General features: G+C 44.3%; 2 protein-coding genes across 5 annotated transcripts; one reads left to right on the top strand and one right to left on the bottom strand.

The window, feature by feature from the left end:
• Position 1: 1 nt before the first annotated feature.
• GPS1 (G protein pathway suppressor 1) lies at positions 2-18,969 on the bottom strand. Of its 3 annotated transcripts, XM_028716160.2 has the most exons (15): positions 18,836-18,928; positions 15,965-16,168; positions 13,005-13,097; positions 11,304-11,485; positions 10,002-10,166; positions 8,729-8,864; positions 7,872-7,949; positions 7,227-7,287; positions 6,844-6,929; positions 6,488-6,582; positions 5,491-5,596; positions 4,560-4,640; positions 4,298-4,435; positions 3,364-3,498; positions 2-1,066 (listed from the first exon to the last, which is right to left on the bottom strand). In XM_028716160.2, the coding sequence occupies exons 1-15, from the start codon at positions 18,866-18,868 to the stop codon at positions 992-994; spliced, it is 1,668 nt and encodes a 555-aa protein (XP_028571993.1). In that variant the 5' UTR covers positions 18,869-18,928; the 3' UTR covers positions 2-991. The 3 variants fall into 3 exon arrangements, with proteins under 3 accessions (XP_028571993.1, XP_028572006.1, XP_028572011.1); XM_028716173.2 differs by lacking the exon at positions 15,965-16,168 and having other exon boundaries at positions 18,836-18,969; XM_028716178.2 differs by lacking the exon at positions 18,836-18,928 and having other exon boundaries at positions 16,024-16,107.
• On the top strand, positions 18,945-27,371 carry RFNG (RFNG O-fucosylpeptide 3-beta-N-acetylglucosaminyltransferase). Of its 2 annotated transcripts, XM_028716211.2 has the most exons (9): positions 18,945-19,082; positions 20,788-21,932; positions 22,558-22,606; positions 23,003-23,105; positions 23,450-23,603; positions 24,500-24,585; positions 24,674-24,839; positions 25,719-25,804; positions 25,998-27,371. In XM_028716211.2, the coding sequence occupies exons 2-9, from the start codon at positions 21,432-21,434 to the stop codon at positions 26,062-26,064; spliced, it is 1,212 nt and encodes a 403-aa protein (XP_028572044.2). In that variant the 5' UTR covers positions 18,945-19,082; positions 20,788-21,431; the 3' UTR covers positions 26,065-27,371. The 2 variants fall into 2 exon arrangements, with proteins under 2 accessions (XP_028572044.2, XP_077780260.1); XM_077924134.1 differs by lacking the exon at positions 25,719-25,804.
• The last annotated feature ends 454 nt before the right edge of the window (positions 27,372-27,825 follow it).

Genomic DNA, 27,825 nt, shown 5'->3' with positions numbered 1-27,825 from the left:
GTTTATCTTTACAATTATGCTTTTTAATGCATAGGAGAGAACTTTGATTTAAACTAAACAGCATTAACAGTGCCTGTAGAAAGTTGAGTTGTCAAGGGCTAGTTTCAAATTTGTAACTTTTGTCCTTGGGATAAACACCAACGAATGAACCCCAAACGGAAGTCACTGTGGAATATTCAAACATTTAAACAATGCTCATTAAGAGAAGACAGTCCCGAGTCTGGCCTGTGACCCACAACCCTTTTCTGTAAGGGATAAATAAAAAGTGGTGTCAGGAGTGCCGACACCCGGGCAAGCAGCTTCCTGCCTAGACGCAGATGGATGTACTTTAATGTCATTTTACTCTCTCTATTAGCGCCCCCAAAGGCTAGAAAGCCACCATACACTACAGCAGTAAAATTGGGTGACAAACATTGAAAACCACAGTCAAAACCAGGCCAGGGATGTGAGAACAAGCCAGAGCGCACACTTTTTAAAACGGGAAGAACAGATTGAAATGGAGCCGACCCAGGGTAAATGCAAACACAAGCCTTGGAGAGTGAGGGAATGGAGCTGACGCTAGGTTTCCTGCTGGATGTTGCCCCAGGGGGACTCTCCGGGTCTGAGACAACGTGTCGGTGTGAATGAAGTTCTACAGGAACGCACTTGTTCCTCCAGATTCAGGCTACATATCATTTACAGAAAGGAAACCCCAGAAAGCTCTGTTGGCAGCTTAAGATAAGCCCCTGTTTGTGAAATACCCTGGGGGAAGGAGAAGGTGCACCCCGGCACTCTCACATGCTCGCGTATTCTGGACGTGCTGCATCTAATGGAAGTTTCTGTTCTAAGAGGAATTATCGGACTCTAAAGGCAGACTCCCCTGACAGTCCTGCCCCTCCCACACCTAGAGAGTCCGAAAAGGCACCAAGGAACAGTTGGTGGCTTGGATGCTGGATACACATGGCCCTGGGTGTGCGGGGGAAGGAAGAGTCTCTTGGAGATTCAGAGAGCTTCACATGTTGGTGCTCATCCGGGACTGGCTGTTTGCTGGAGTGAGTTCACCTTGGCTTCCTTCTCTCGGAGGAGACTGCAAGAAAAAGAGAGAGAGAGGCCGCAGGCCCAGGGAGCGATGAGACGGGAAGACACCTTCTCTCCCCAACCCACAAGGGTCCGCGGTTGCAGGCAAGGGGAGGAAAACCCCAGACCGGGGCCAAATGAGCAGCAACTACCTTCCCCCAAAACATCAGAATGGTTAGAGGCGGGATTATTCCCTGTATCCAGTTATTCCAATGAGTTGTCCTTTGAGGAAAGGGCTTCCTACCTCAGCAGTGAGCTGCAGGAATTGGTGGTTAAATATGGAAAAGTTTATAGACTTTTCATCTTGGGAGAAAATAACAGGAGATTAGCAATCCAGGCCTTGCACATCTCACATTCTGGTTGGTCCCATGATAAACTGTGGTCAAACTGAATGACCCTTGGCACTTCATCACCCTGAAGAGGAGCATGGCACAAACGCCTTGTCTCGCAGCAAGATGAGCTTTCCCCTTGTAAACCTGCCAACAACACTCTGCATTTTGACTACGCTCAGTTTGCTGTTAAAACATCTTGAGGCTCCCCAACCCTGTTTAAGGTTTCCCATTCCTGCCTTAAATATTGCAGCTACTACATGAACTGTCATTTTGCACTGAAGCAAATTTCTTTATTTTTTAGTCTTATAAATTTATTTTTTAAGGGGGATAGATTGTTTCCAATGCTCTGCGCATTTGGTTGTGCTGGCACAACGGGACTTCTGTTTCCCCTCGCCCTCCTAGTGGGGCAGGGGAGCTGGAAAAAAAATAACCTCTGGCAACCAATGTGCCCCTTTGGTTTTGGATACTACATGGGTAGTCAAGTCTAAAAAGCCTCAAATTTCCATGGCCCTCTAGCAGCTATGGTGGCTCATTTACCAGAAGCAATGTATTTAATGTTGACTCTGGAAGTGTATACTTGATTCTGACTAAACTGACTCCTCTACCCATGTACTACCTGAAACCAAAGAGGTGCATTGGTTGCCAGATGTGAAAAATATTGGTATTATTTTCAGCTCTACTCCCCCACAATCCAAAATACCCCAAAAATGTGCTCTGGAAGGTTCCCCAAATCTCGTCTCTTGAGGGCACACGAGAGACTGGACAGAAAAGAAAGAGGTTCCACAGCATTCCCAGAGTTTTGTTACGGCAGCCGAGTTGGAGAATTGGATACTGCTGTCAGTTTGCATTTCTTGGTACAGAAAGTATTGATTTGATATGTAGAGATCTTTCCTATTCTAATTACCGTATTTTTGGCTCTATAGGACTTAACTTTTCCCTCCTAAAAAGTAAGGGGAAATGTGTGTGAGTCTTATGGAGTGAATGCAGGCTGTGCAGCTATCCCAGAAGCCAGAACAGCAAGAGGGATTGCTGCTTTCACTGCGCAGCGATCCCTCTTGCTGTTCTGGCTTCTGAGATTCAGAATATTTTTTTTATTGTTTTCCTCTTCCAAAAACTAGGTGCGTCTTGTGGTCTGCTGCGCCTTATAGAGCAAAAAATACGGTAATTCAAGAGGGTTCTGAAAGCTTCTCTCTGTGAAAGAAACTGGTGCAAGCTGGAAGTTTCTAGCTGACACACAAAGTTTCTATTCTGCCTAGAAACAAGCAGAAGGTTCATGATGTTTGGGTTATTCCTTCAGAGAAGCCGAGTACAGCTGGCTTAAACTGGTTCTGTCATCTCTTTCTGTCAAGGTCATGCTGACTATAATAATAGGGCCAGAAGGAGCCTGGGTTTCACTTTCTATCTCTCTTTCCTTCTGGTGTGGTGTTCTGTTTATAGTATGCTTAGTGTTATAAGTTATTCTAAGTTTAAGTTTGCTGCAACTGGATTTCTTATGGACAGTGCCAATCCTGAATGTATTGGATTTATGTCCATTATGTTCATTTGCCTTCAGTAGCAGTAAAACTCTGCTGGATGAAATATTAATTGCCTCTGGTCTATATTTTTCAGAATCCTGCAATGTGTTTAAGTTTTGACTCTGCTAACTATATGTCGGAATCTGCTCTGGATCAATGAGCAGAATTCATGAAAACTGCCCCCCCCCCCCATTTACCTTAGTTGCTTGTAAATAGCTACATTTATAAGGTAAAGCCATTCAGGGCATGTAAGAGAAAAGCTGGCTCAAATGGTATGTATCAGCTTGACCCCAATGCTTCTGACTTATATTCACACACAAAACTCTGCCAGAGCGCCCAGTACGTTTAGAAGTAGCAAGCGCCTGCCCAGAATTTAGAGCCTCTTTATTTATTAAATATTTATATGCCGCTAGGTCTGCAATTTACAGCAATGAAACATAAAAAGTTAACCCTTTGCTGACCTTCACATGGATCTGGTTACGCAGGACAGCTGCTCGTAGGATCATAGCTTTGGCGCGACGCTGAAACTCCTTCCCCATCAACAAGGACTTCTCAAAGGTAGTACTACGCTGATCGACATCCCGTGCATATAAAATCTACAAAAAAACAGGAAAGTTGAAGGGCTCACAGCACCCTTTAGGACAGCAGCCACCCAAGCCCCTGATACTCACTGGAGGGACAGTGTCTGATTTGTTGGAAACAAGGACACTATGAAGTTGCCTTTGTGGAAGAGAGTTTAAAATGAAAAGAGTGGCAGTTTCTAGCATTCAAAAATGAAACAACATGCCTGACGGAGGCTCAGAAGCCAGAATGGAACTGAGGGAGGAGTTCCAGGGACAAGGAGGTATGGCTTGCGCATCTGGGAGAACTCTCTTTCCTCTCCATTGTTTATAACCCCCCCCCCCAAAACTAAATCCTCTTTGATAAAAAAACCAGCCTTCTGCAATTCCTGTACTAGCCTAAATATCATGAAAACTTTTGTGCAGCATTTAGGATTTTAACCAGGCCTTTTTTAGCACCCAGTTTGGGCTTTAATGCGGCACTGGCTTATTTTTAAATTGGTTTACAGCAAAAGAAATGCGTGGAGAATTCAGGGTGGAATGGATCGTCGTGCTATGGCAAAAGTCTCATCTATGCAAGCATTGCAGCTTGCCAGATAGAACATCGCCCCCAATCCCCTCTTCCGGAGGTTGTCCCAATTCCCCCCACCATCCCAGCCAATATCAAGGGGGTGGGGGGGGAGGAGATGGGGGGAAGCCTCATTGTGCAAGCAGAAGCCCTCATGCAGGCCTTGCATTGCTAATTCCCCCCTCAGGGTTTTATCACTACCAAGCCATTAGCTTTCAGCAGCAGCAGCAGTCAGGGAGGTTTAGTTTGGATGTGACTGGTACTCACTTTGCTGTGAGAGTCTATTCTGGCATTAATCAATCCTTCTAGGATCAGCTGAGTGAGCTCGTCCTCCAAAGCTGCCACCGTGGTGTTGAAGGCAGTGGCCATCTTCCGCATGTCTGCTGACACATAGGGGCTGAAATACTGAGAATGAGAAAGGAGCAGAGAATGAAAATGTCCATTAATGGCCCTCTATGCTGCGCTTCTGCGAGGGACTGAAGACGACCAGTTAGGACAAAAGGAGAGCAATTATTAGGATGGCAATTACCTGGATGAGGGCGCGGTTTCGAATCTGCGTATAAAGTGTTCTCACGTGAGGTGCCAGGTACATATCCAGCAGCAGATTATCCTGTGCAGAATTGAGTATGTTAGGAAGAGTTGACACATAAAGCTCTCCCCAACCCTTCACCCCCGACACAGCAAGAGACATGTATTTGTGGAGTCAGCAAAATACAAATGAAAAATAATAATCAGGTCTAGCTATCAAAGGCTACAAAGGCATTGTCAGATGCACCTCATAGCCTGAGTGGTGGCTATAGCAATATTTCACATCCAACAAAAGATGCACAACATTTGTAGTGACTGCTATTAACCTAGAGAAAACTGAACCCAGCTAGTACTGAGGAGAGAGAGGAATTCTGCCCTCTCTATTTTGACCATTTCCAAACAAGCAACAGTCTTCACAAAACAGCTAAAGAGAGTAGGGAGATGATAAATAAGCAGTGGATACATTTATTTTATGTATCTGCTTTCACCATCAGGGCGGTGTAATTTCAGACCAGCAACTAAAGCTACATATGCAAGCAGAGCCTTTTCCTCAAGCAACATTTGTCCTCCCCCCCTTTTCTTTATTTAGACATGGAAAAGATCTCTCTATGAACGCACATATTTACACACATAGCTTTAAATATTCCTGTGTTTTATTTTGCTGCCAGTCTGAGCTTAGCAGATGCAGGTAGTTTGCAATAAAGCTACTTGTAGAGGCTAACCTACTGGGCTCAGTTCAGACACAATGCCAAGCCATGGTTTTGGCACTAAGGGACAAGTCTGGAAGGCATGTTGGACTCCTTTTAATTAACCAGTTCTTCTTGGAGTGAGGAAACCATAGCTTGACATAGATGAAAATGAATAAAAACTATGCTGCAAAATATATATATATCCAGCAACACACAGAGAGAGCTCAGCTCTCTGGGACTCACCTTCATCTCATCCAGCATCTTGAGACATGAGGCGTATTTGGATTCGTAGAACTTGAAGATGATGTCCCGCACCTGTGGCTCCAGCTCTAAGAAGAGTTTGAAGGAGCTGCAGATACAGTGGGTCAGAGCACAAAGTCATCCACTTCCCACACCCTTTTAAAAAGAGGCTAGGATCCCTCTCCCCTACAAGAATGGCACGTGTTGGTTTCTATGGCGATTGTGCAAAAAAGGTTGAAAAAGAATGAGTCAATAAACCGATAGGCCAAAACTTCCCCTCAGGTTAGGGGAGGCCACAATAGGTTCCTCTGCATCTTGGGAGATGTGGTCCCTAGTTATGGGGAGGCATGTTTGCCCAGAACTCAGCCTTGCTCAGGGGCCAGACAGTTCTACCATTCTTCCTTCAGACTTTTATTTTTTTTAATTTGAAAAGAAGTCACAGGATGGATATTGGAAGTAGAGGACTGGTGGGAGGAGAGAAACTGCCTAACCACTCCTCACCATTGGTTTGCTCCAAGTTCCACACACCCACAGGAAACCAAATGCAATTGCCCTGTATTCTTCCTTTCAACTCGCAAGGGCTTCACCATCCTTTTCTTGTTCTCTCTCACAGTAGCACAGTGCAGACATGTCACTGTTCTCTATTCTCAAAGAGGGAAATTAACACCTAGACACAGTGGCTTAGGAACGTAAGTTCATTTAGTCCAGCATGCTGTTTTCAGCAGTGGGCAACTAAATGCCTCTGGGAAATCCACAAACAGGGTCCGACAGCACCAGTCCTCTCCTGTTGCTGCTCCTCAGCCACTGGTCCTCAAGAGTCCTGCCCAAGGGACTCAAACGACGAGCTAGAAATCAAATCCAGGACCTTCGGGGAGTCATCTAACTAAATTGCTTACCAAAGACTAAGAGCAACTCAGAACCCAAAAGGCAAAAAACAAAACAAAACACAGCTCCAATTCAGTTGGCCTATTTCATGCCCAAGGTCCTCCAAAGCTCTCACCTGCTGGAGATGACATTACGCTGCAATTCCTGACGGTCAAAGGTGGCTAATGCACAGAGGCCACCATACACGGCCACATTGCTAGGGGACAGCAGCTAGAAAAAGAGAGGAGAGGAAGCCTCTGAAGAAGCAATCTTCAAGGATAGCTACAGGTGTAGACAGCTAGGTAGTCTGAACCCTGCTCTGTTCACATGCTCACAGAAAAGCTGGTCTTCAAGACACTCAGAAAAATCAAGGAAGAACATGGTCCCTCCTTGCAAATCAGGCCATATTAGGAATAGGCCACAGCTATCTGGCATCTCTCCCCCCCATCCCCCCAGCTTCCCCAGCTCTCAATATCTCTGCCTATTGCTTACCTCAGGGAAATCACAGTGATCAAATGAGGCCAACAGGAAGCACTTTGCTGCTTGCTTGTATTTCCGGGCAGCAAGTTCCGCCAAGCCTAGAAACCAGACTTAACAATTAGTCTTCTGTCCAAGACACTGCTTGCATGTGTTAGGAGATACACACAGAAACCTAGAAAAGGAGCTCCACACCTTTCCGCAGATCTAAGGCCAGAAGAAGGGGAACTAAAACTCAGAAGCTGTACTTGGGAATTTGCCCTGCTCTATCATGGGGTAGAAAAAGCAAGAAAGGAAGTTTGTTGTGCCTAAATGCTGTGCTGTTTCTGCACACAGCAAGTCTGAACAGCACTAAGGGCATACGTTGTCTCTATGAGGCATGCAATTCACTCACTCACCTGCAGCACACTTCAATTTGGTGAGGATTGCCTGTGTCTGGCTGTCACGTTCTCCTCTTTGCTAGAGAGGGAGGAGGCAGAGAATCAGCAAATAAACAGCAGCTTTATTTTTTGGTTAATTCCTTCTGTTAAACCCGTCTGAGGAAGCACTTCTGCTCTGCAATCTCCTTGGCTCCCAGCATGACCCAAGTCTGAAAAGGCACCCAGAGCTCAACAAGGAACACCAAGCAGGATGAAAAGGAAACAGGGTCTCTGTTCAAGGGGTGCATTAGAACCTCTCAAAATGCAGTATTAGTTCATTTGCCGCCACAATCCTGCTGTGGGGCAACGAGGTCCAATATTTGACAAGGAAATTATGACGCCTCAGGGCATAAAAATCCAGGGCCCCACATACCATACTGAGAGCTAACACAGCATAGTTGTGTTATTAAAAATTCCCATTCAGCCATGAATCCTGCTGGATGGCCTTTCTCAGCCTGTGCTACCTCACAGGGCTGTTGTGAGGGTAAAATGAGGGGGGGGGCCTCTACTCTCTCTTGCATGTGGCTGGAAGAATGGCTAGAAACAGCTGTTAAAAAATGAAGTAAAAATAAATGGCACGGACCTGGGTTGGTGGCAATAGTCATGTTGTAAAAAGCTTACTACCTCTGCAATTTCTGGCGTGGACTCGGCTTTGCTCACATAGCTCAGGACGTGGGACCAGTTCTGGAGGTAAACACTGACCTGCAAGAGGAAGAAAACAGACTGCAGCACTGCAATAAAAGCTGAGTATCAGGCTTCGGGGAATCGGATCCCTTCCCCGGTGGCAGTGATTAAGAAGATCACACAAAAGGAGCGTTCTTACCAGAGTTTCTTTAATAATCACAGTGAGAGACAAAGGAATGCATATCCCTCTAAAAATGGCGTTGCTCCCACTTAAGGTTCACCCCCTCCATCTCCATTAATCTACGTCAGTGCTACGTCGGGTAACCTGAGCTTGTTGCCTCTGCGCTTTCTTTTCTATCACTCTCAAAGCCTGTCTAGTCCTAGGCGAAGGGGGGGGGGGGCAGGAATGCTGTCCGAGGGCACTGAATCTGCCAGCTGTCTCTCTCCCGGTGTGCCTTCTTCTAGCTGTTCCTCACCCAGTATTTCCCAGCTTCTCCCCTCTGGACTATGCCCCTCTGCAAACCGCTGTTCTAAATCAATACTGTCCTCCTGCCCTTCGGAAGGTTCAGGAGAAGGGGAGGGGGGCTCCCACCATTCCTTCTCAGTCCAGCCCCTGACACTGAGTAAGAGATAAAGCTCCCACTCCCTGGGAATTCTGTGTCTCTAATAGGCACATCTGTGAACGAAGAAACTCATTTCTGTTGATGGGTCTTCAGGCTGTACGTTCCAAGTCGTGGGGGAGAGAAAAGAAGATTTCATTTGATGATGTGCAGCAGGTAGAACGTATCTTGAATAAAGGCGAAAATCCACAAGTGTGTCCCACTTGAAAAGGACCACTGACATATATTGTACTTTACCTTGATAACATTGAGGCACATGTTGATAACGTGCTTTGCGCTGGTGCAGTAATCGCGGGCTCGCGAATAACATTTGAGGGCATTGCTGAGGTCCCCGCAATCAAGGTAGTGATCTCCTAAGTCATCATGGCCTCTCCTAGAAAGAAGGGATGATGGCAGCTGCAAAATGAATAAGCCAGGATGCAAAACACATACCCCACCCCCAAAATTACAACTCAAAACAAGGCCAGAGCTCAGCCCTGACCTAACAAGTCCAGCTGCTGGATAACATGCTCAGGCGAAAGGCTGTGCTTATTCAGAGTTAACAGATGCACAGAATAAAGACATTTCTCTATATTTTTGGCAAGGTGCAGAATATCAAGCATGACAGAGCCAGTCATCATTTGTAAAGACTCTAGCATAGCTATCACAATAATCTCCTCAATAGTTTCCTGCTACAAAGCCCTCTCTTTGCTCTTCCCAAACAGCTCCTTCCAAACATGAATCTGATTCCAGAATATTCACAAGCCCAACACAAAACTAAAGTAATGAGCTTCTGTAGAAATTATAAAAGTAGGAGACACATATGTAAAGGTAAAGGGACCCCTGACCATTAGGTCCAGCCATGACCAACTCTGGGGTTACGGCGCTCATCTCGCTTTATTGGCTGAGGGAGCCGGCATACAGCTTCCGGGTCATGTGGCCAGCATGACTAAGCCGCTTCTGGCAAACCAGAGCAGCACACGGAAACGCCGTTTACCTTCCCGCTGGAGCGGTACCTATTTATCTACTTGCACTTTGACGTGCTTTCGAACTGCTAGGTTGGCAGGAGCTGGGACCGAGCAACGGGAGCTCACCCTGTTGCGGGGATTCGAACCGCCGACCTTCTGATCGGCAAGTCCTAGGCTCTGTGGTTTAACCCACAGCGCCACCCGCGTCCCTCCCACAACTCCCTTAAATAGCAAAGTATATTTGGGTGGGTGGGACTCTTAGTGGGAAGCAGTTCAGAAAGACATGTTAACACTCACAAGGTGGTTTCTAGAATGGCTTTGTGTGTGCGCACATGTGAAAACCTTTTCTCTGAATAGGTCACCTGTGCAACTTGAGTCCTGGACAGGTCTATTTTCATGGGATTATCTACCAGTGAACCGTGCGAATGATGCATTTCATCAAAACTGTTTTTCGAAGTGCATGCAAATTCACAAAGCAATTTAATTCCTTTGGATACAAAATGTTGCTTTGAACTGAGAACTAGTTGTTCCCGAGTAAAGGCATCTTTGCTGGAGCTGATCACCTGATGCTTTCCTTGATTGAGTTCCCTTTATAGTTCTTTAAATCCGTGTCTAGCTTTTCCAGCTTAAGAAGAGCTTTTTTGCGTGTAGCTTCAACCCACGCCGTGTCTAGGGGAGGGGGCTCTATTCCTCCATCTGGGACAGCATCAGGTGTGTTTTGTAACTCTCTGGAAAAAAAGCAGCAGACAGATAGTAAGGGGAGGCACACGATTCACTGTTATCAAGGGCAATAAATGAGCTATCAAGAGTTTGATGCTGTAAGAATGGGGGGAGGGGGGAATCATAACCATTAGCAAAGTGTGTCATCCAGCTGGTTTCTTAAGATGTTGATCCAGCAGTCGACAAAAAAACTCTTGATTTAGAAAAGTGCAAATAACGGTTTGCTTAATGCAACTCTATAAACAAACTGAAGAAACAGTGGAAGTCCGCACATACCTATAATGCAATAGTTTAAAGTCCAAATACACTGGAAGTTTAGTATAGAAGCAAGGGGGCTTATGGTATGTAAACTATGGTAAAATGAGGCATGGAAGGTCACATGGATACAGTAAGAGAGACTGTGATAAAAGTAACAAAAACTGGTTAATGGATAGGCGAGTCACTTGGGAAGATGGAACGGAGAATGGGAATTCAGCCTACTTTGCTTCATAATTAGTTTCACTTAAGGACAGTAGCATGCATATATGTGACAAGATCAGTATTATTATTATTATTATTACAGTGGTACCTCGGGTTACAAACACCTCGGGTTACAAACCTTGGTACTACTCTGCTAACCCGGAAGTAGTACCTCAGGTTAAGAACTTTACCTCAGGATGAGAACAGAAATCGCGTGCCAGCGGCATGGCAGCAGAAGGAGGCCCCATTAGCTAAAGTGGTACCTCAGGTTAAGAACGGTTTCAGGTTAAGAACAGACCTCCGGAACGAATTAAGTGCGTAACCAGAGGTACCACTGTATTATTAAAGATCACAATCAAAGAACCAGGAGGACAAGAAGATAACTACACTGCCATAATTGCATGAAGTTCAACTTTGGACAGAGCTGCTTCTCTCTTCATGTAGTTTGTTCACAGACATTACTGGCTACGGGTGACTCAAATTAACAAACACAAGAAGAAGAAAAACACAGAAACCTCTTTTTGGGGGGATGGGGTGCATGCACTACCTTGCAAGTAAGCACAAACACTGAAATTATAGGCAGCTGCAGGACAAGAGAATTGATCTATGCAAGGTCATAGTATGGGGATTCTCACAAACCAGAGGTTTATTTTCAGTTTATTTTCAGTGTTTTTTCATCTTAATACCTGGTGGCTTCAGTCAACTTCCGGTGAATTTCTTCATAAACATCAACATTGAATGTTCTTTGGACAAAGGAGAGGGCCATCTTGAGGGATTCTACTCGCAGCTGCGGGCAGTGGTCTGCAATGAACTGCAGCCGCTCAATCCTCATCAAGCCGCTGTAACTTGCTGCATACTGCTCCAGATCCTGTGGGCCACAGCACAAGAAAATGATCATTTACAGCAGAAAGCAATGCCCCAGATAGCAAGCTGTCTTCCCCTGCAGTTAGAATTGTAGGATTCTTCCACTGTCATTTGACTATCTCCTGCAGCAACTAAGAACCATGCAGCAGATTCTGTTCCTTTGTGACAGAGGTGGGGAGCCCACCAGATGTTGTTAGGGAGTTGGAGTCCAGCAACATCTGGAGGGCCAAAGTTTCCCCACCCCTGCTTTATGAGAATGGTTTAATGGCATTCATCTCATCCTTGCTGTTTTCTCCACTCTGCAGGGTAAGGATCTGTGCATGGCAGGTGCAGAATACAACTCCTACGGGAGCCTTGGAACAGGAGGGTTGAAATGTAAAATTGCTTCATAATAGTATACTGGGGCGGGGGGAGAGAAATTTAGAACAGTGAGAAATCAGGAATAGTGGCATCAAGGGGATGTGTTAACTCATTTCAGAAGAGGCAGGACTATGTATAAAATTCATGGTAATCTTGCCAGTTGGTCAAGATGCCGTAATTTCTTGTCCAGCTCACATTTGCCCCATGCTCACATCATCCCATGCACACCCTCTACCTGAACTCAGAGCAAATGTTTGTGCAGCTCAGGAAGACCATGCAGAAATTGGGTAAGGAAAATATAACAAACAAAATAAATGTCTAGTTGGAAAAACCATGCAGATGAAACATTTCTCTGTGTGTTGTTTTAATTTGTGTAAGCCGCCTTGAGCCCCAGTCCAGGGAAAAGGCAGAACAGAAATAAATATAATAATAATGAATAATCAAACATTATGGGAGGTATCCAAGCAACACGTCCAATCAGCACAAGGATTTTCAGTTGTGCAATGAGACATTCTCCCACTCTCTTTCCCCTGAGCAAACCCCGTGCCCTCCTCAAACCTGCTCTGGAAGATTGGAGGACCCCCTGGAAAAGATTTAGGGGTGTGTGGGAGGTGGCGAGGGAGGATGGTCCCACTGTGCAAGTGGAAATCCTTGTGCTGACAGTACGCATTCCTCTGTGCTACTTTGGATAGAACTATCTATCTATCTATCTATCTATCTATCTATCTATCTATCTACCTACCTACCTACCTACCTACCTACCTACCTATCCAAAGCATGTCCTTTGATCACTGGTTATCTAACTTTTTCCTCTGGGCTACACTTTCAGAACAAAAATTTGCTGGCGCCACACCATTTCTTTTATTGATGAGAAATACATTGGAGGGGGAAATGAAAAACAACTCCTAGCATTGCTTGCTTTATAAAAACAGAACACAACTGCTTTGTGATATGATCATAGGACATCCAGAAAGTATAACGCAATGCAGCCACATAACGTGAATCATTCCCAAAAATGTAATATTGATTATCCTTGAATCTTCCCGCTTTACTTGCCATCCTCTCCTGCCACACCCTTTGAGAACCACTGGCTTAGATGGATAAAATCTAAGTTTTTAGCCGACCTAAGAATTCCTTTCTCATTGTCACCCTCCAGCACATACCAGAGTTGGGTTCTCCACCACATAGTTGATATCAGGTGCATTTTGCTGATCTTCTTGTGGGTCTACATCAATCTGCATGGGCTCCACCGCACCCTGTAACAGCAACGCGTATGTGTTAAGCAGATGCTAGGAAGCTCCTTCCCAGCCCATGGGAAAGAGGCCCTCATACACCAGCAGATATAGCATGGCTAGAAACCCAAACATTGCTCTTTCACATCTCTTGCTTGGAGTTCCATTCCCTTGAACTCTAGACCTTGCCAGGAATACTGCTCCCACTCTGCATGACTCATCAGATTTCTCTGATCTCAATGTTTTTTTCAAAAAGGAAAGTGCAAGGGGGTCTGATGATTTTCTGAACAGCAGCCATCACAGAAACAAAAAAACCTCTGGAAGATAAGCTCAGTGGCACCTTCCCAGTAAGAGCCAGGTATGTATAATTTCCACAAAGACATTATGTATGTGTGTTCTGAAGACTCAAGGGTAGCTGAAATAGTTTTATGCTTGGGGTAAGAGTAAAAAATTTGAGGAAACCAAAAAGGAGCATCCTCTTGCTTCACAGTTCATTCACACAACCCTTTTCATTGATTTATATGGCCCACTCCACTGTCAAAGCTCAGAACAAGCATCAATACACACACATATAATTCCACTAAATTCAAATATGCAGCTGAAAACAATATTAAAATCTCTAACCACTACCTGCATCTTGGGCATAATGCTGCCTCTCAAAAGTAAGCCAAAGGGGGGGGGAAAAAGGATCCTTTGGTTTGTTGAGTGGGGTTATTTCATAATTCTGCAGAACCACCAATCGTGGCTCGTGGGTTATCTATTGAACTCATCACTCAGCAGCTGAAACAAAGAATCCAATAAATATAGATTTACAGATCCTAGCAAGCTAATTTATTATCTGGTATGATAGTGCTAAAGCAAAACATGCATTTCAAAGTCATGGCGTGGGCTACAAATGCATTAAGAAATAAGGAATTTGAAAGTTGATCAAGTGACTAAAGGTGCTCACTGCCAGGGTGCCATTTGTTCTGGGGTTAGCCTTGATCCTAATTAGAACAGGTCTCTGTGAACCTTCTAAAACAGCGGTGCTCAAGATATTTTCCCCACAGATCACTTGAAAATTGCTGAGGGCCTTGAGATGTCTGCCTGTTGGAGTAACTGTAATGTGCTAGATGCCGTAGGCCTTTTAACTAAATTTTAACAGGCACACTGTGAACCACCTGAATGAAGATTGTGGACCACAGTTTGAGAACCCCCTCCTCTACAACATACCTAGGCCTTACGAATACAAGTCTACCTAAATCAGGCAAAAGGTCCACCTGTCTCAGCTCGCAGTTTCCTACAGTGGCCTCCTCACCTGTCCCCTCAAGCCTCCCGCCCCCATGCTCTCAAAACCAGCTGCAGAGGGTTGGGTGACCCTCCAGAGCAGATTGTGGGGGGTGGGGTGGGGGTGGGGAGACGGAACAGAAGTCCCACTGCACCAGGAGAACCACGCATGCAGAGTACTGGATGCAACCCCGACATATGCATGTGAATGAAATAATGCTGCTAGATTTTCAGTTTCAACCTAAGTTTTAAGCTTATAGTTTCAGAGGAAACTAAAAATGCAAGAAGCTGCCAGCTGAAGTTTTCAGGTACTAGATGTCATCAGGTTGGGGATTTCAGATTTTGAGTAACATGCCTGACCCTTCCTTCAGTTGACAGGCCCAGAGGAGGTAGGGACAAACTCAGTTCCCCGCCTGAGTTAAAAGATGTCAGACAACCTAATTGGCTCATTCGCCTGACACCTCAACAGTGTCAGCTCACCTGTTTTCGCCTGTGCATTTTCAAATCAAATTGCGTGGGCATAGGCACAGCAATGTGCAAGTCCCAACAACTGTTTAATCCTCAGGGCTTGCAAAACCCTGTGTACAGCACTCTGGAAGCCCTGATGCAGTGCTTATGAAGTGCTGCGCACAGGACTCTGTAGGCGTCACCAATCCTGAAAACTCCCTTCTGGCTCAACTGCAGCTTTACCTGCCACACACCTGACATAATATACTATGGCAGGTGGGTGTGGCTTAGCCAAAACTGCCTCATGGACCAAATGGAAAGGCTTGATGGGCCTAACTAGACCCGCAGGCCAGAGGTTCCCCACTGCTGCTTTAACTGAAGATGCCAGAGAATTACCTCTGGACTTTCTGCAGAGAAAACATTTGCCCTATTAAGTGATGGGCTTTCCAGATGCAGAGGTTAGGGAGATGGAGATGTTAACATGGAATTTTAGATCCTGTAGCAATAGTGTACAGGACTGACACTGGAACCCATACTCATACGAAGAACCACCTGAGCCATGCTTTGTTATTATTTAGTTCTTCATTAGAGACCAGGCCCTAGGTGACCCCACCTTCTGAGGCGAGTTGGGTGGCTTCTGTAACAGTAACAGGGTTTTCTCAGTGGTTGCATCTCATCTACGCCATCTCTCTCCTAATCTACTCAACACCTACTTTGCTGGCCTTTAAATGCCAAATGAAAGCTCTTGGTTTCTTGCAATGGTCAACATCGCCATCACATTCAATTTATTAATTGCCTTCTAAACAACCGTCTCAAGGCAATTTACGTATAAGACATGCTGCTGTTTTTTCTGTGGGTGGTTTTGATGTATTACATTTTTATTGTTTTAAATATGTTGCAAGCTGCCTTGTGAATTACAACAGATATTATTTATTTAGGATACATTAACTTCTGTGACAGATTATAGCCTGTCCCCATCATCCCTCTTCTAGATACGCCATCCTTCTAGCTGTTATAAGTTTATGCTCAACCACACAATGCAAAGTCACTTGTCATTTGAAAGAGATGTACCCACTTCAGAAAAAAAAAGAATCCTTTTAAACAAGTATGGCTTAGTGCTGGCAAAAGTCAAGTCATTCTCACTCAGTCATCCTTGAGTGCTTTCTCCTTTGAGATACCTCATAGAGCAGGGTGCAGGCCGATAAACAGGCACTTAGGCTGAAGTCTCCAGATGTACCTGGGAGGAAGAGTTCTGACCTACTGCTGCGGGGGGTGTTGTATAGATCTGTCACTGACGAGGAAGCTGAGCTCGGAACTGAACTATCCCTCATCCTGTCCTGACTCTCTGTACCCCCTCGCCCTGACACAGAGCTCGCCGGCTGCTAAAGGAAAGAAAGGTAATTAATGCCTCTGCAGTCATAGACATTACTCCTCTTGCTCATGTTAGGCTAGAATAATATGCTCCCGTTTTCATTGTAGGCGTTTGTTAATTTCACTGTTGTATTACTGTGCTGCATGCCCCTTGGTCCAGCCTACCATACACAGCAAGGAGTAGGGAACCTTTTTAAGTCCGAGGGCTGTATTTCCTTCTGTGCAACCTTCTCAGGGCCATGTGGCAGTGGTGGGTGGGGCCGGAGACAAAAGCAAGCGGAGCAATGAACGTTGATTTTACATTTGTGTCTACACCCCCCCCCCAATTCTATCCTCCATGTGGACAAGCAAGAGGCATTATCAGATTTCAAGGACACTTTCTAGACAGGCAAAATTTAGGGTGTGAAGCAGCACCAGTGAGGGGTGTGGCTTGGGAAGTGTTCCAAGGGTCAAATGAAAAGGCTGGAGGGCTGCATCTGGCCCCCAGGCCTGAAGTTCCCCACTCCTGCTATGTAGTTATTCCACTGCCACAGTAAGTGAGCTCTAGAAAGACAGGATTGGATATAAAAACTCTGTATTTTGTTGTCAACTAAAGAGCAGCAAATTGCATGACATCATTGGCTTGCATTCAATGCCTTCATAAAATGAAACATTAGGTAAAGCAGATTAATTCCTGTAATTTGTCTTCTAGGAAGCATCCACAGTTAGTATCTCCCAATCCTCTATCATCTCACAAAACAGAAAGTATGGGAAACAGAACTTGTTGAGCAGATATGAGTGCTGTTTTGAACCCATTTCCACTGCAAGAAAATTCTCATGACTATCTAAAGGTGTTGAAGAGAAAAATGGGGAATATCTCTGAGAAAGGGTGTAGAACATGGCAAAGAATATGTTTATGGACTATTACAAACTTGAAAGACAGGAACTAAAATATTTTAAGATGAACATGCACTGTGATCTAGCTTTGATCTTCACATGCAGCAAGATTTAAGTCACAACCTGCAAAATTCAACCTGAAAATGCCAGCATCAGGTGAGGGGGGAGAGCACAAAAATGTATGCTAGAGGAGAGACACAAATATTTCTTCTATAAAGTTATAATAAAATCTGTTGTCAAAACACCTGAAGGGATCAGGTATGCCATGTAGAGTCGCAACACTGTTAGACCATAGCTGAAGAGAGAAATATTGCTGAAACAGCAGAGGCAAGTTGTGACGCGAGTTGCTGCTAGGAGACAAGTCCTTGAGAGTTATTTATTTATTTATCCACTGTTTTACAGCTGCTGCAGCCAGATCTCTCAGTATGAAAGACTCTACTGTATTTCAAGCACCATGTTTTTTGTTGTTTTTGATCCTACCGCTTTTTGGAAGCAGATAAACAATTAAGAGAATCAACCATAAAATAGTCAATTTACTAAAATGCACCACACATAAAAGCCAAATCCTCTTGACCTTTGGTGCTGATCTTTAAAGCTGTAAACTGCCTCAGCCCAGTATGCCTGGAGGAGCATCTCCACCCACATTGTTCAGCTTGGGCACTGAGGTCGTCCTCTGAGAGTCTTCTGCTGGTTCCCTCACTACAAAAAGCGAAGTTACAGGGAACCAGGCAGAGGGCCTTCTCGGTAGTGATGCCCTCCCTGTGGAACGCTCTCCAGATGTCAAGGAGATAAAGAACTACACAACTTTTAGAAGACATCTGAAGGCAGCCCTGTATCAGGAAGTTTTAAATGTTTAATTTTTTACTATGTTTTTATATATGCTGTAAGCCGTCTAGAGTGGCTGGGGAAAACCAGCCAAATGGGCAGGGTATAAATAATAAAATAATAATGATTATTATTATTATCATTTCAAGTTTCCATTGGTAGAACTAATTTTCTCGTAATATGAGGAGTGCAGGATCCGTAACATCCCTGGAGCTGCATTTTGCAATGCAGAGATTAAACAGCTCTCTACTATTCAAGTAATTACATTATAACTGCATTGAGCCATTGCTATCGTAGATCAGGATGTGCGCTGGCACATGGGATAAGATTGTTCAATCCCATCTATTTCCTCTGCAGCACACAATTTTTGGGGGGTGGGGTCTTAAACTTAAGGGTCTACTGAAAGGTATTCAGAAGCATACGAACTCCGCCCACCCACGCCTTTCCAACAAGCTGCAAATTTCATGACACAGTGTGGTTTCCACAGTGCACACTGACATACATTAAAACAGAAACAATCTGCCTTCACTTGTCAGATATTAAACTGCATGTTGCAGCACAGGCTCTGGGAGGTCCCTGTCGCGATTTCTACAAAACCAGAACCGGATTCCGTGCAAGGGCGGCGGCAGAACCAAAGGCATGAGACGGCGGGGCAGGCCGTAACCGCGGCCAACGGCCTTTCCCCTCGCCCGGGTCAGGGGCCTTGAGCCCACATTCGGGCCCCTCCGACCCTCTTGCGTATCCCGCCCCCCCTTGGCCCCCTTCCTCAAGGGCTCCGCCTGGGACGGCAACCCAGAATGACACACGCGCTGCTGATCCCCCGCAGGGGCGCGATCCTTCTTGGCGACCTAGCGGGATCCTGCCCGCCCGCAACCACAGCCCTGCTCGCTAGACGGAAAGACAACAGCAGCGCCTTGGGGGGGGGGGGAGAACCCGAGCCCGCCGCCCCCGCCGCCGCCCCGAAACTTCATCGGTACCTGCAAATTGAAGACTTGGACGGGTAGCGGCATATTGACCCTCGCACCATGGACTTCCGGGTCGCGCCCCCTTCTTCTTCCACTTCCGGGTCGCGCTCCACTTCCGGGTCGCGTCCGTTCCACAGGTGAAGCCCTTAAAGGGGCCGCGGAGCCTTCGCTGCTCGCTGCCGACGCGCAGCCCCCCGTCCCCGCCGCGCCCCTCGCGATCTGCTCGGCGGATGGCGCCGGATCCTGAGTTGAGCGACGGGTGAGTTAAGACGCGCAGCGAGACGGCTCCCGCGTCCCTCCGCCTTGGAGACGCTGCGCGTAGGTAGGAGGCGAGAGGAGGAGGAGGAGGAGGAGGGTCGGGATGGCCGCGGCGGCGGGAGAAGGGTGGGGGTGGGATGTCAAGGTGTGTGTGTCCTTGTTGCCATGGTGACCAACCGGGGTGCGGAAGAGCAGTTGTTTCTATGGCAACCGTCTTGAGAGGCCTAAAGTGCTGCGAAGGGCACTTATTATCCCTCTTTAATTCCCGTCTTCCCCGGGCGCAGTCAGCTCTTTTGGCTGAAAAGCTATCCCAGTTAAAGAAGTGAGGCCTGTACTAATCCTTTGGGAATGGCTAGTTCATTCCTGTTTTAAGTGTGCCCGTCGCCGGGCAGAGCCTTTAAACCAGAGGCTTCAACCCTAAAACTCAGTGGTTCCCAAACTCTGTCCGCACCCCACCCCCGCCTGTAGCAGAAATTATAATGCACGGTGGTCCATGGTGTATGATTTTTAATTGTATTTCATTTCTTCTTTTTATTTCTTACGTTGCATGCATTTATTTTTTTTACCACTTGAATTCTAAACATTCTGCAAATCAGTGTGAATATTTAATGCAGGCATGCTGTGGGCCAAGTGAATGAAGCTCATGGAGCACTAGTCCCTTGTTTGGGAACCCCTGCTATAAATGCTTACTTGGGAGAAAGTCCCAGTGAGAAGAACGTCCTGAGGAAACATGCATAGGATTGTACTGTGAATCATCCTAAGATGTTTTTCTGCTTGTCAGGAGAAAACTTCAATACCCCCCAAGAGCACTTTGTCAGGCTTAGCATTTCATTCTTTGGAAATGAAATATATTAACTGACTACACATACGCACCTCTTCGCAGAAGCTCAAAACAACTTATGTCAGGCAGGTTTCCACCAGGCATCCACACAGGACTGATCTTTGAAACAGATATGTCTGATTCTTTTCAATGTTAGGTATATTCAAGCTCACAGAAATCAATGAGTTTAGGACGGTGCACCTAATATTGTGTAGGTTTGGACTATAACCTTATTTCAAAGAACTGTGATGTTTGGAAATGAGGCCGTTTGTGTGTGTGTGTTTCCTTCCAAATCTTTTCCTGAAATAATACCATCTGACTCAGTTTGATTCATACTTACAGTGCAATATGAACCCATGTCTGCTCAGAAGTAAATGGGGCTTACTCCCAGGTAAATGGGATTAGGATTGTAGCTTTAGGCATATTTAGAGCTGTACCACTGAAATCAAGTCCTATTGATTTCAGTGCATCTATTCCAAAAGTACTATATCTGTATCCTATGTTTTTTCATCTCATTTCCCAGCAAGGGAGGTGATAATTATATGAAAAAATAAATTAAGAAGCTTTTATTCACGACCATTTCCCTTCCGTCAGTGTATTAAATACACTACAGATTATACTGAATAATTGGTTTCTGGAACATGCACAGCTGCAATATTTAAATAGATTTAAATTGACAGGCCATGTGACAGATACTTGCAGTGCAATAGCAAGTTTAAATAACCATGCTTTAGTTGCCCTTCTATCTCTTGCAACTTGGTTCACAGAGGTTGTTAAGAATGTATGTGTAGTTTTTTAAAGAATTCCTGGTTCTCATGTTCACGTACAGAAAACTCTAAAATGTGTTTGTTTTTACGATATTATAACAATGTCCTTTTTTTAACAGAAAAACTTCATCTTATTGAAAGTGTGCCTATCACCTGAAGAAGGGTGCAAATGGGACACTGATAATGCACGTTAATAAGAAGTGGCTGTACCTTAGTGATAGAGCACATGCCTGGCATGAAGAAACTCTGAGATTCCGTCTCCAACCAAAGGACCAGATAGCAAGTGACAGGAAAGACCTCTACCTAAGACTCTGGAGAGCTGCTGCCATTAAAAATAATACTTTATCAGATAGTCCATCTGACTTTAAAGCAACTCCATGTGTTCATAAAGAGTAAACCTGTGTGTGCACAGACTTGTCTTGATTTTTACTTCATGTTGTCTTTAAACATTCAGCCTCAATACTTGTCAATATACAATTTTAAAGTTGATTAAATGAACTTACATATACAAATAATACAGTGGCTTAGAGGCTTCCCTCTCCCTGTGGAACAGGTGCCAACTCTGTGTTTTTCTGTTAGGATGACAAGTCCAGAGGTTAGAAACTGAAATATAAGTAGGTGTCTATGGTATTTGAGTGCCATAAAAATTATACTCTGTTGCTGGGAACTTCCTAGGCCTTGACAAATGTATCAGTTTCTGTTTTTCTCACCTTAAAATAATGTCACAACTTTACAATATGACAAAGGCCCTTGGGGCTGAAGAATGAGCTTTTCCTGCATTAAGCTCAGTAAGATCTGCTTCCTGCTCTCAGTTATCTTTTGTGCAGTTCTCCTCTTGCTAATCCCCAAATTCCAGGCCATTTGGAAACCTAGAAGTTATCCGCAGCCACAGCCACCACTTCCTTTTAATGGTTCCAGCAACAGTGACATCACTTTGCAGCTGGTGGAGTCCAGTTCAATTGATCATTCGGATGATGAGGCGAACAATATAGTGTCCTTGGTGAAAGAAGAACTGGTAGAAGAATGGAGTCACTATATCATAACCACTGGGAGATCTGGTCTGAAGGCTAACAGAAAGATGAATGAGAGCCCAATTAATCGATTGGACAATTTGATGAAAGACCATGAGGAACCTGCTTTAGCCTCTGCTAAGGAAAAGCTGCAGTTGAAGGATATCTTTATTGCTGTGAAAACAACAAGGAAGTACCATAGAACAAGGCTGAACTTGCTGTTCCAAACATGGATTTCTCAGGCTAAGGGGCAGGTAAGAACACTTTCCCCACCAAGCTAAAATACTAACTTGTTTAACACTGAAATCTCATAATCTCTCATCAGGTATAATTCATAGAACTTATTCAGAGACCGCATGAGGAGGGTCATGGGGCCATGCAACCTAACCTTACCCACATCAGTAACATATCAGGCTACCATGCCATCTGGATATTCAGCATGCATGAGAAGGGACTGTGGGGGTAAACTGACATACATGTGTGTAGAGATCTTCTATGTGAGGTGGGGGATCTGAATGGAACAGAGCCTTCCTTGCATGGAGGATCTCTTATGTTCACATATAGGTTATATGCAAGATACTCACGGGGAATGTGAAATCCTTGATCCTTATTTTGGTGGAATTTTCCCTGGATTGAGCAAAAACCTGCTTGTACACTGTTAGGTGACATATTTGGTTCTCTTTCCACCAAATTAGGTAGCCAAATGCTGATTAAACTTCCACATAGGAAAGAGAGACTGATCCTTTCCTGATTTTTAGCTTGCTGGAAACCAGTAGAATGTCGTCTTGTTCAATGTTCAGACTAAAGCTTAACATTAGTGTTACTTCAAAATCTTCAGGATATAAAGTCTTTCTTTGTTGTTTTCCATGTTTCCCACAGACATTTATATTCACAGACTGGGATGATCAGGAGCTACGTCTCAGGGCAGGTAAGCTGCTTCCCAAGTTTCTAAAAGTTGTAACAGGTTTATATTTATAGGTGACACGTGTTAAATAAATTTGCTGTCTTCCTTGGAGAGGGACGGTAGCTCAGTGATAGAGCATGTTTTGTGTGCAGTACATCCCAGGTTCCATCCTTTGCATCTCCAGTTTTAAAAAAGGGGATATAAAGTAGCAGGAAATATAAAAGACCCCCTACCTGAGTAAACAATATTTGCTTCCGCACTGCTGCAAGGTCTGAATTCTGCTTTGCTTGTATTAGATGTCTATGTAATCCACACTGAATATTACCCAGAGCATTTCTTCATATGCAAGCCCTACTGTATTTGTTATTCCTCTTACAAATCATGCATCTTCCCCTGTTTTAATCATTTTTTATTTTATAGGGGACCATGTAATCAATACCAACTGCTCAGCTGTTCACACTCGCCAAGCTCTCTGCTGCAAGATGTCTGTGGAATATGATAAATTCCTAGAGTCTGGGCGAAAGTAAGTGAGAGTCACTATTTCCATTGGTGCCTATTTTTTTATTCTCCTTTCTGGCATCAGTGAGTTAGCATGAGCTACCTCCAGCACAACTGATGAGCATAAAAGAAACCAAATTTGTCTGAAAGGATGAGTAGTGAATCAAGATACTGACTTCTGATCTAACTTTCTTCACTTGTGAAGAGCTTCTCTACTTTTGCCTTCTCAGATTGTGGCCTCATTTGCCTTTTCATGGTTGTGATTCTGTGAGGTGGAAACTTTCACCAAAGAAAGGCTGGTAGAAAGAGCCATCTTGTCATGCCTTGTGACCTCCTCTGTGTCTCTCCATGTCTTGTTTTTTTCTGCAGGTGGTTTTGTCATGTGGATGATGATAACTATGTGAACCTGCACAATCTCCTGCATCTCCTGTCTGCTTTTTCACACAGCCAAGATATATATGTGGGGAGACCAAGTCTAGACCATCCAATTGAAGCAGCAGACCACGTTCGGAATGACGGATCAGTGAGCGTGTTCTATAATTGAGCCTCTGTTATCTCAAACTGAACAAATCAGATTCTTGCACTCGCTATGTATTCCTCACTTAAATATCCTGGAAGTCCTCCCCTTCTTTGCTATTTACAGCCAGGTTTCCCCATCCCATTGCAGAATGCGACTTGGGAACACTTTCCCAACACATATGGTGCTCAGGAAGTTTTCTGCAGCTGCTTGCACTCAGAGTTAGACCCTTTCTTAGGTCTCATTATCTTATCCTATACTAAACTGAGATGGCAGTAGAGGGACGTGGTGTGTCATCTGTAATTCAGCTGATACTCTCTCGATTTGCTCACATCCCCCTGTAGTCTAAATATGATATCTTTGTAAATTACACTCGGAGGGTTGCCAGCTTCAGATGCAAGGGACATAATTTCCACCCCTCTCTTCATATACTTCTCAGTGGTCAGCACAGCTACCTAAGGAAGTATTTGTGAAGCAATAATTATATGGCTTCTGCTGCTTCCTAACTCATCGCTACTCTGGGATGGAAAATCACCTTACAGAGGTGCCTTAGGAAAATAGGCACCTTCCTCTGCTTGCAGATTCTGTCCTTCAGATCCATGCTTCATCCTTGTTGTGCTGTCACATTGTGCTGCTCTTCAGGATAGCTCAGTTGGTAAAGCAAGAGACCCTTAATCTTAGAGTTGTGGGTTCGAGCCCCAGACTGGGTAAAATATTCCTGCATTGCAGGGGTTTGGACTAGATGACCCTTGTGATCCCTTCCAGCTGTACAATTCTATGATCTGTTGAGAGTGTTTGGATATGGAGATCAAACAATGTAAGCATTCCTGATGCATGGATAGGATCTGACTTACTCAGGTGACCATAAAGCTGACAGAAATATTCTTTGTTTATCTTGGTAGACCACTGCAAAGTTCTGGTTTGCCACAGGTGGTGCCGGGTTCTGCATCAGCAGAGGTCTTGCCCTCAAGATGAGCCCCTGGGCTAGGTATGTACCACTTGGACAATTTGCTCTTTTTCTGCTGCCATACTAGAATCTAGAAGATTTCATTCTCTGATTTATTGTCTTTTGACAGCCTAGGAAGCTTCATCAGCACTGCAGAGAGAATTCGACTCCCCGATGACTGCACCATTGGTTACATTATTGAGGGGCTGTTGGAGGTGAAACTCTTGCGCAGCCCCTTGTTCCACTCTCATCTGGAAAACTTGCAGCAGCTGCGTGGCGAAGCTGTGCTGAAACAGGTATGGTCAAATCTTCCTTAATCCATGCAGATATCTCTTCTGCTTGCCTGTCCATCAAAACAGATACATGTATGTGGATTTGTGACTGAAGCTATTCTAAGATTTTGGTGTGTGTAGCAATTTATAAAAGTACTGTAATACATATGCCTTTTCCAAAGGCTTGCCACAACCATGGAAAAACCAAGAAGGGGGAAATTATGGAAAACAAGTATATCTCTACACATATTTAAACAACATACACAAATATGGATATTATTATTATTATTATTATTAGTGAGGAAAGCCTTGAAGGCCTGAAAGTGGTGCAGTGAATAAAAGCAGGGAACGCCACTGAACTTCGAAGCAGGCTTCAAAGAGGCATTTTAAAGTGGTAGCTACACTGCTGCTAACAGAATGGAGAAATGGAATGAATGAACAAGCAGGATGTAAGGATATCTAGTGCAGGAGAGGGGTTGCGAAAGTATAATAGAATTGGTGGCTTGAGAAGCCCTAAATTCAGGTCTTGGGTGGTTTGATGGTTTTGCTACATAATCTTTCTGAACTGTGACAAGTCCTAGCAGGTGAAAGTAAGGGGCAGAAACACTAATGACCTGCTTCAACCTGGTCTTCTTCATTCTGGGGGAAATGTGCTCCTTTTGACACATCTAGTCTGGGCCTAAGCTATGTTTGCATTATCCTGAATGACAGATAGGGATCACTCACCAGCAACATATTTGTTAACCATTTATTTTTACATGATTTCTGCTATTTGTCTTGGAAATATCACAAGGCCACTATCCCTCCCCTGCCACTTCTGCATTTGCCACCTCTTTATTCTTGTATTGTTTGCCATGCTCTGGCAAGTGCCGTTTCTAAGCACGTGTTTCCCCCCGCTGTCAGGTTACCTTGAGTTATGGTGGTCCCGAGAACAGGCGCAATGTTGTAAGCGTGGGTGAAGTGTTCAACATACAGCAAGATCCAACTCGGTGCGTATGTAACCATTTTTCAAATGAAATCAATTTGACTAATAAATCCAAGCACAAGAATAAGAAATGGCTTTTTCCCCCAGCAAAATATACTGACAAGTTATGGCCAATGTCCCTGCACTGGTGGCTTTGTATATTTCAGGCCGATTGTGTTAACTCCTCTGACAGTTTCTAATTTTCTTTCTATTTGCAGATTCAAATCTGTCCACTGTCTCCTCTACCCTGACACTGGATGGTGCCCCAGTCTAACAGTGAACTGATATCTGCCCTAACATTCAGCAAGGACTCTTGCTGGTCTTTTTTTTTTTTTTAATGTGCAGCCAAAGCTGTCTTTGGGGAGAAAACGGAAGACAAGGTCAAAGCAAGTGTCGAGGTGCCCTGGCCACTATTGAAAATGGTCTTTGGACATATCTTTAGTCTTGAAGCACATCATAAGCTATATCTGCAATGCTCTTCTCACTCCTTTTCTGATCACATATATGTCATGTTAGCCAAACCTGTTTCCTATTGCATTGCATTTGTACAACCTCAGGAATGTTACAGTCTGGCACTGTAGCAATATAGTTGAGGGCTAATCTTTCTACTAGAATGCTTGGAGTAAAGCACAAAGCTTTGTTTTAAGACTTCACATGGGAAAACAAGAGGGTTTTTTAAATGGAAAAATAGTGTAATCAAGAAGTTGTAGCCTGTAGTTTATTCTGCCTCAGCATCTGTATCCGTGTGGAACCACACTAGAAATGCTAGTGACTGCTTGCCTACTAATGATTATAAAGTAGACCGGTATTTACAGAGTGCATATTCTCAGAAATACCCTGAGAGGTGATACAATAGCCATCTTCAAATATCTAAACGGCTGTCACATGGAATAAGATTTATTTTTATTTTTATTTTTTTGCTGCTCCAGAGTGTATTACCTGAACCAATGGATTCAAATTCCAGAAAGGAGATTCCAGTTAATCATTGGGAAGAACTTTTCTGATAGGGAGAGCTATTTTGACAGTGCAACAGACAACCTCAGAAAGTGGTGGACTATCCTTAATTGGAGGTTTTCAAGAGGTTGGGTGGCCTTTGTCAGGGATTTTTTTAGCTGTGATTCCTGCATTGCAGAGGGTTGAATTAGATGCCCATCGGGTCTCCTCCAACACTACAATTCTTTGATTCTATCCTGCTCCTGTGTTTCATGCTATAGCAGAGCCACTTGCCTTTATGGCCATTTGAAAGCTATCTTATACATGTACTGTATTTCACATTTGCCTGGCTGAAAAACATATACATACACAAGTCCCCCACTGTTACCTCCAAGTCCCACACCTATTTGTCTTGAGCATTCTGTGCCCTCACCACTAACTAATATAATTGAAACCCCCATTTATCTTGGCTGGACCACTATACGTTTATTGCTTTTTGTATTGTAGCTTGTCTCCTCTTCTTGATGCATTCCACAATCAATATGCTGGATATATGAGGAAAGAACATTTGTTAACTCATGATGTATGTGATACTATTTAAGGACTTTTTCGATGATGGACTGGATCAGCTCTATAAAGGACATTTTATAATCCTGGAACTGTGAATGTTTAATATTCTCTGCAATCAGTCTTCAGCTAGCATAGAATAAACTACAAACTTATACCATCCTGGCATGGTATAACCCTCCTTGTAAATACTGTCGCAGCATTCGCCAAAAAGTTAAAAGGGGTTGCATTTTGGGAAAAGGTGAAGGAACCCTGTGTGTGCAGCCCTGAGATGAAATAAGTAATAACTGAAATGTTGACAAACTATCAGTTTATCAGGCCTCTCAAAGAATCTACCCCACCTTTGCGATCATAAAAAAATGAAGGTAACACACATCCATTTAAGGAACTCATACTACTTTATTAGTCATGAAGACAGTTTGTTAAGGGCCTCTTAACAACTCTCAGCATCCTTAACAAACAACAGCAGCAATTTATTTCTTATACCCTGCCCATCTGACTGGGTTGACCCTGCCATTCTGGGAGGCTTCCATGATAAACACAGGA

Source organism: Podarcis muralis, chromosome 2 (genome assembly GCF_964188315.1).
Source record: "Podarcis muralis chromosome 2, rPodMur119.hap1.1, whole genome shotgun sequence".
Taxonomy (NCBI): Eukaryota; Metazoa; Chordata; class Lepidosauria; order Squamata; family Lacertidae; genus Podarcis; species Podarcis muralis.
The sequence above is the reverse complement of the archived record's forward strand: the minus strand, read 5'-3'. Positions and strand labels throughout refer to the sequence as shown.

Excerpts from the sequence above, each read along its gene's own strand:
- GPS1 (XM_028716160.2), bottom strand. The coding sequence starts at position 18,868 with ATGCCGCTACCCGTCCAAGTCTTCAATTTGCAG. Across the intron at positions 8,865-10,001 it reads TCAATCAAGGAAAGCATCAG|GAGAGGCCATGATGACTTAG; the intron begins GTGATCAGCTCC and ends CCTTCTTTCTAG. Across the intron at positions 1,067-3,363 it reads GTAACCAGATCCATGTGAAG|TCTCCTCCGAGAGAAGGAAG; the intron begins GTCAGCAAAGGG and ends TTTTTCTTGCAG.
- RFNG (XM_028716211.2), top strand. The coding sequence starts at position 21,432 with ATGAGCTTTTCCTGCATTAAGCTCAGTAAGATCTGCTTCCTGCTCTCA. Across the intron at positions 21,933-22,557 it reads TTTCTCAGGCTAAGGGGCAG|ACATTTATATTCACAGACTG; the intron begins GTAAGAACACTT and ends TGTTTCCCACAG. Across the intron at positions 23,106-23,449 it reads TTCCTAGAGTCTGGGCGAAA|GTGGTTTTGTCATGTGGATG; the intron begins GTAAGTGAGAGT and ends TTTTTTCTGCAG.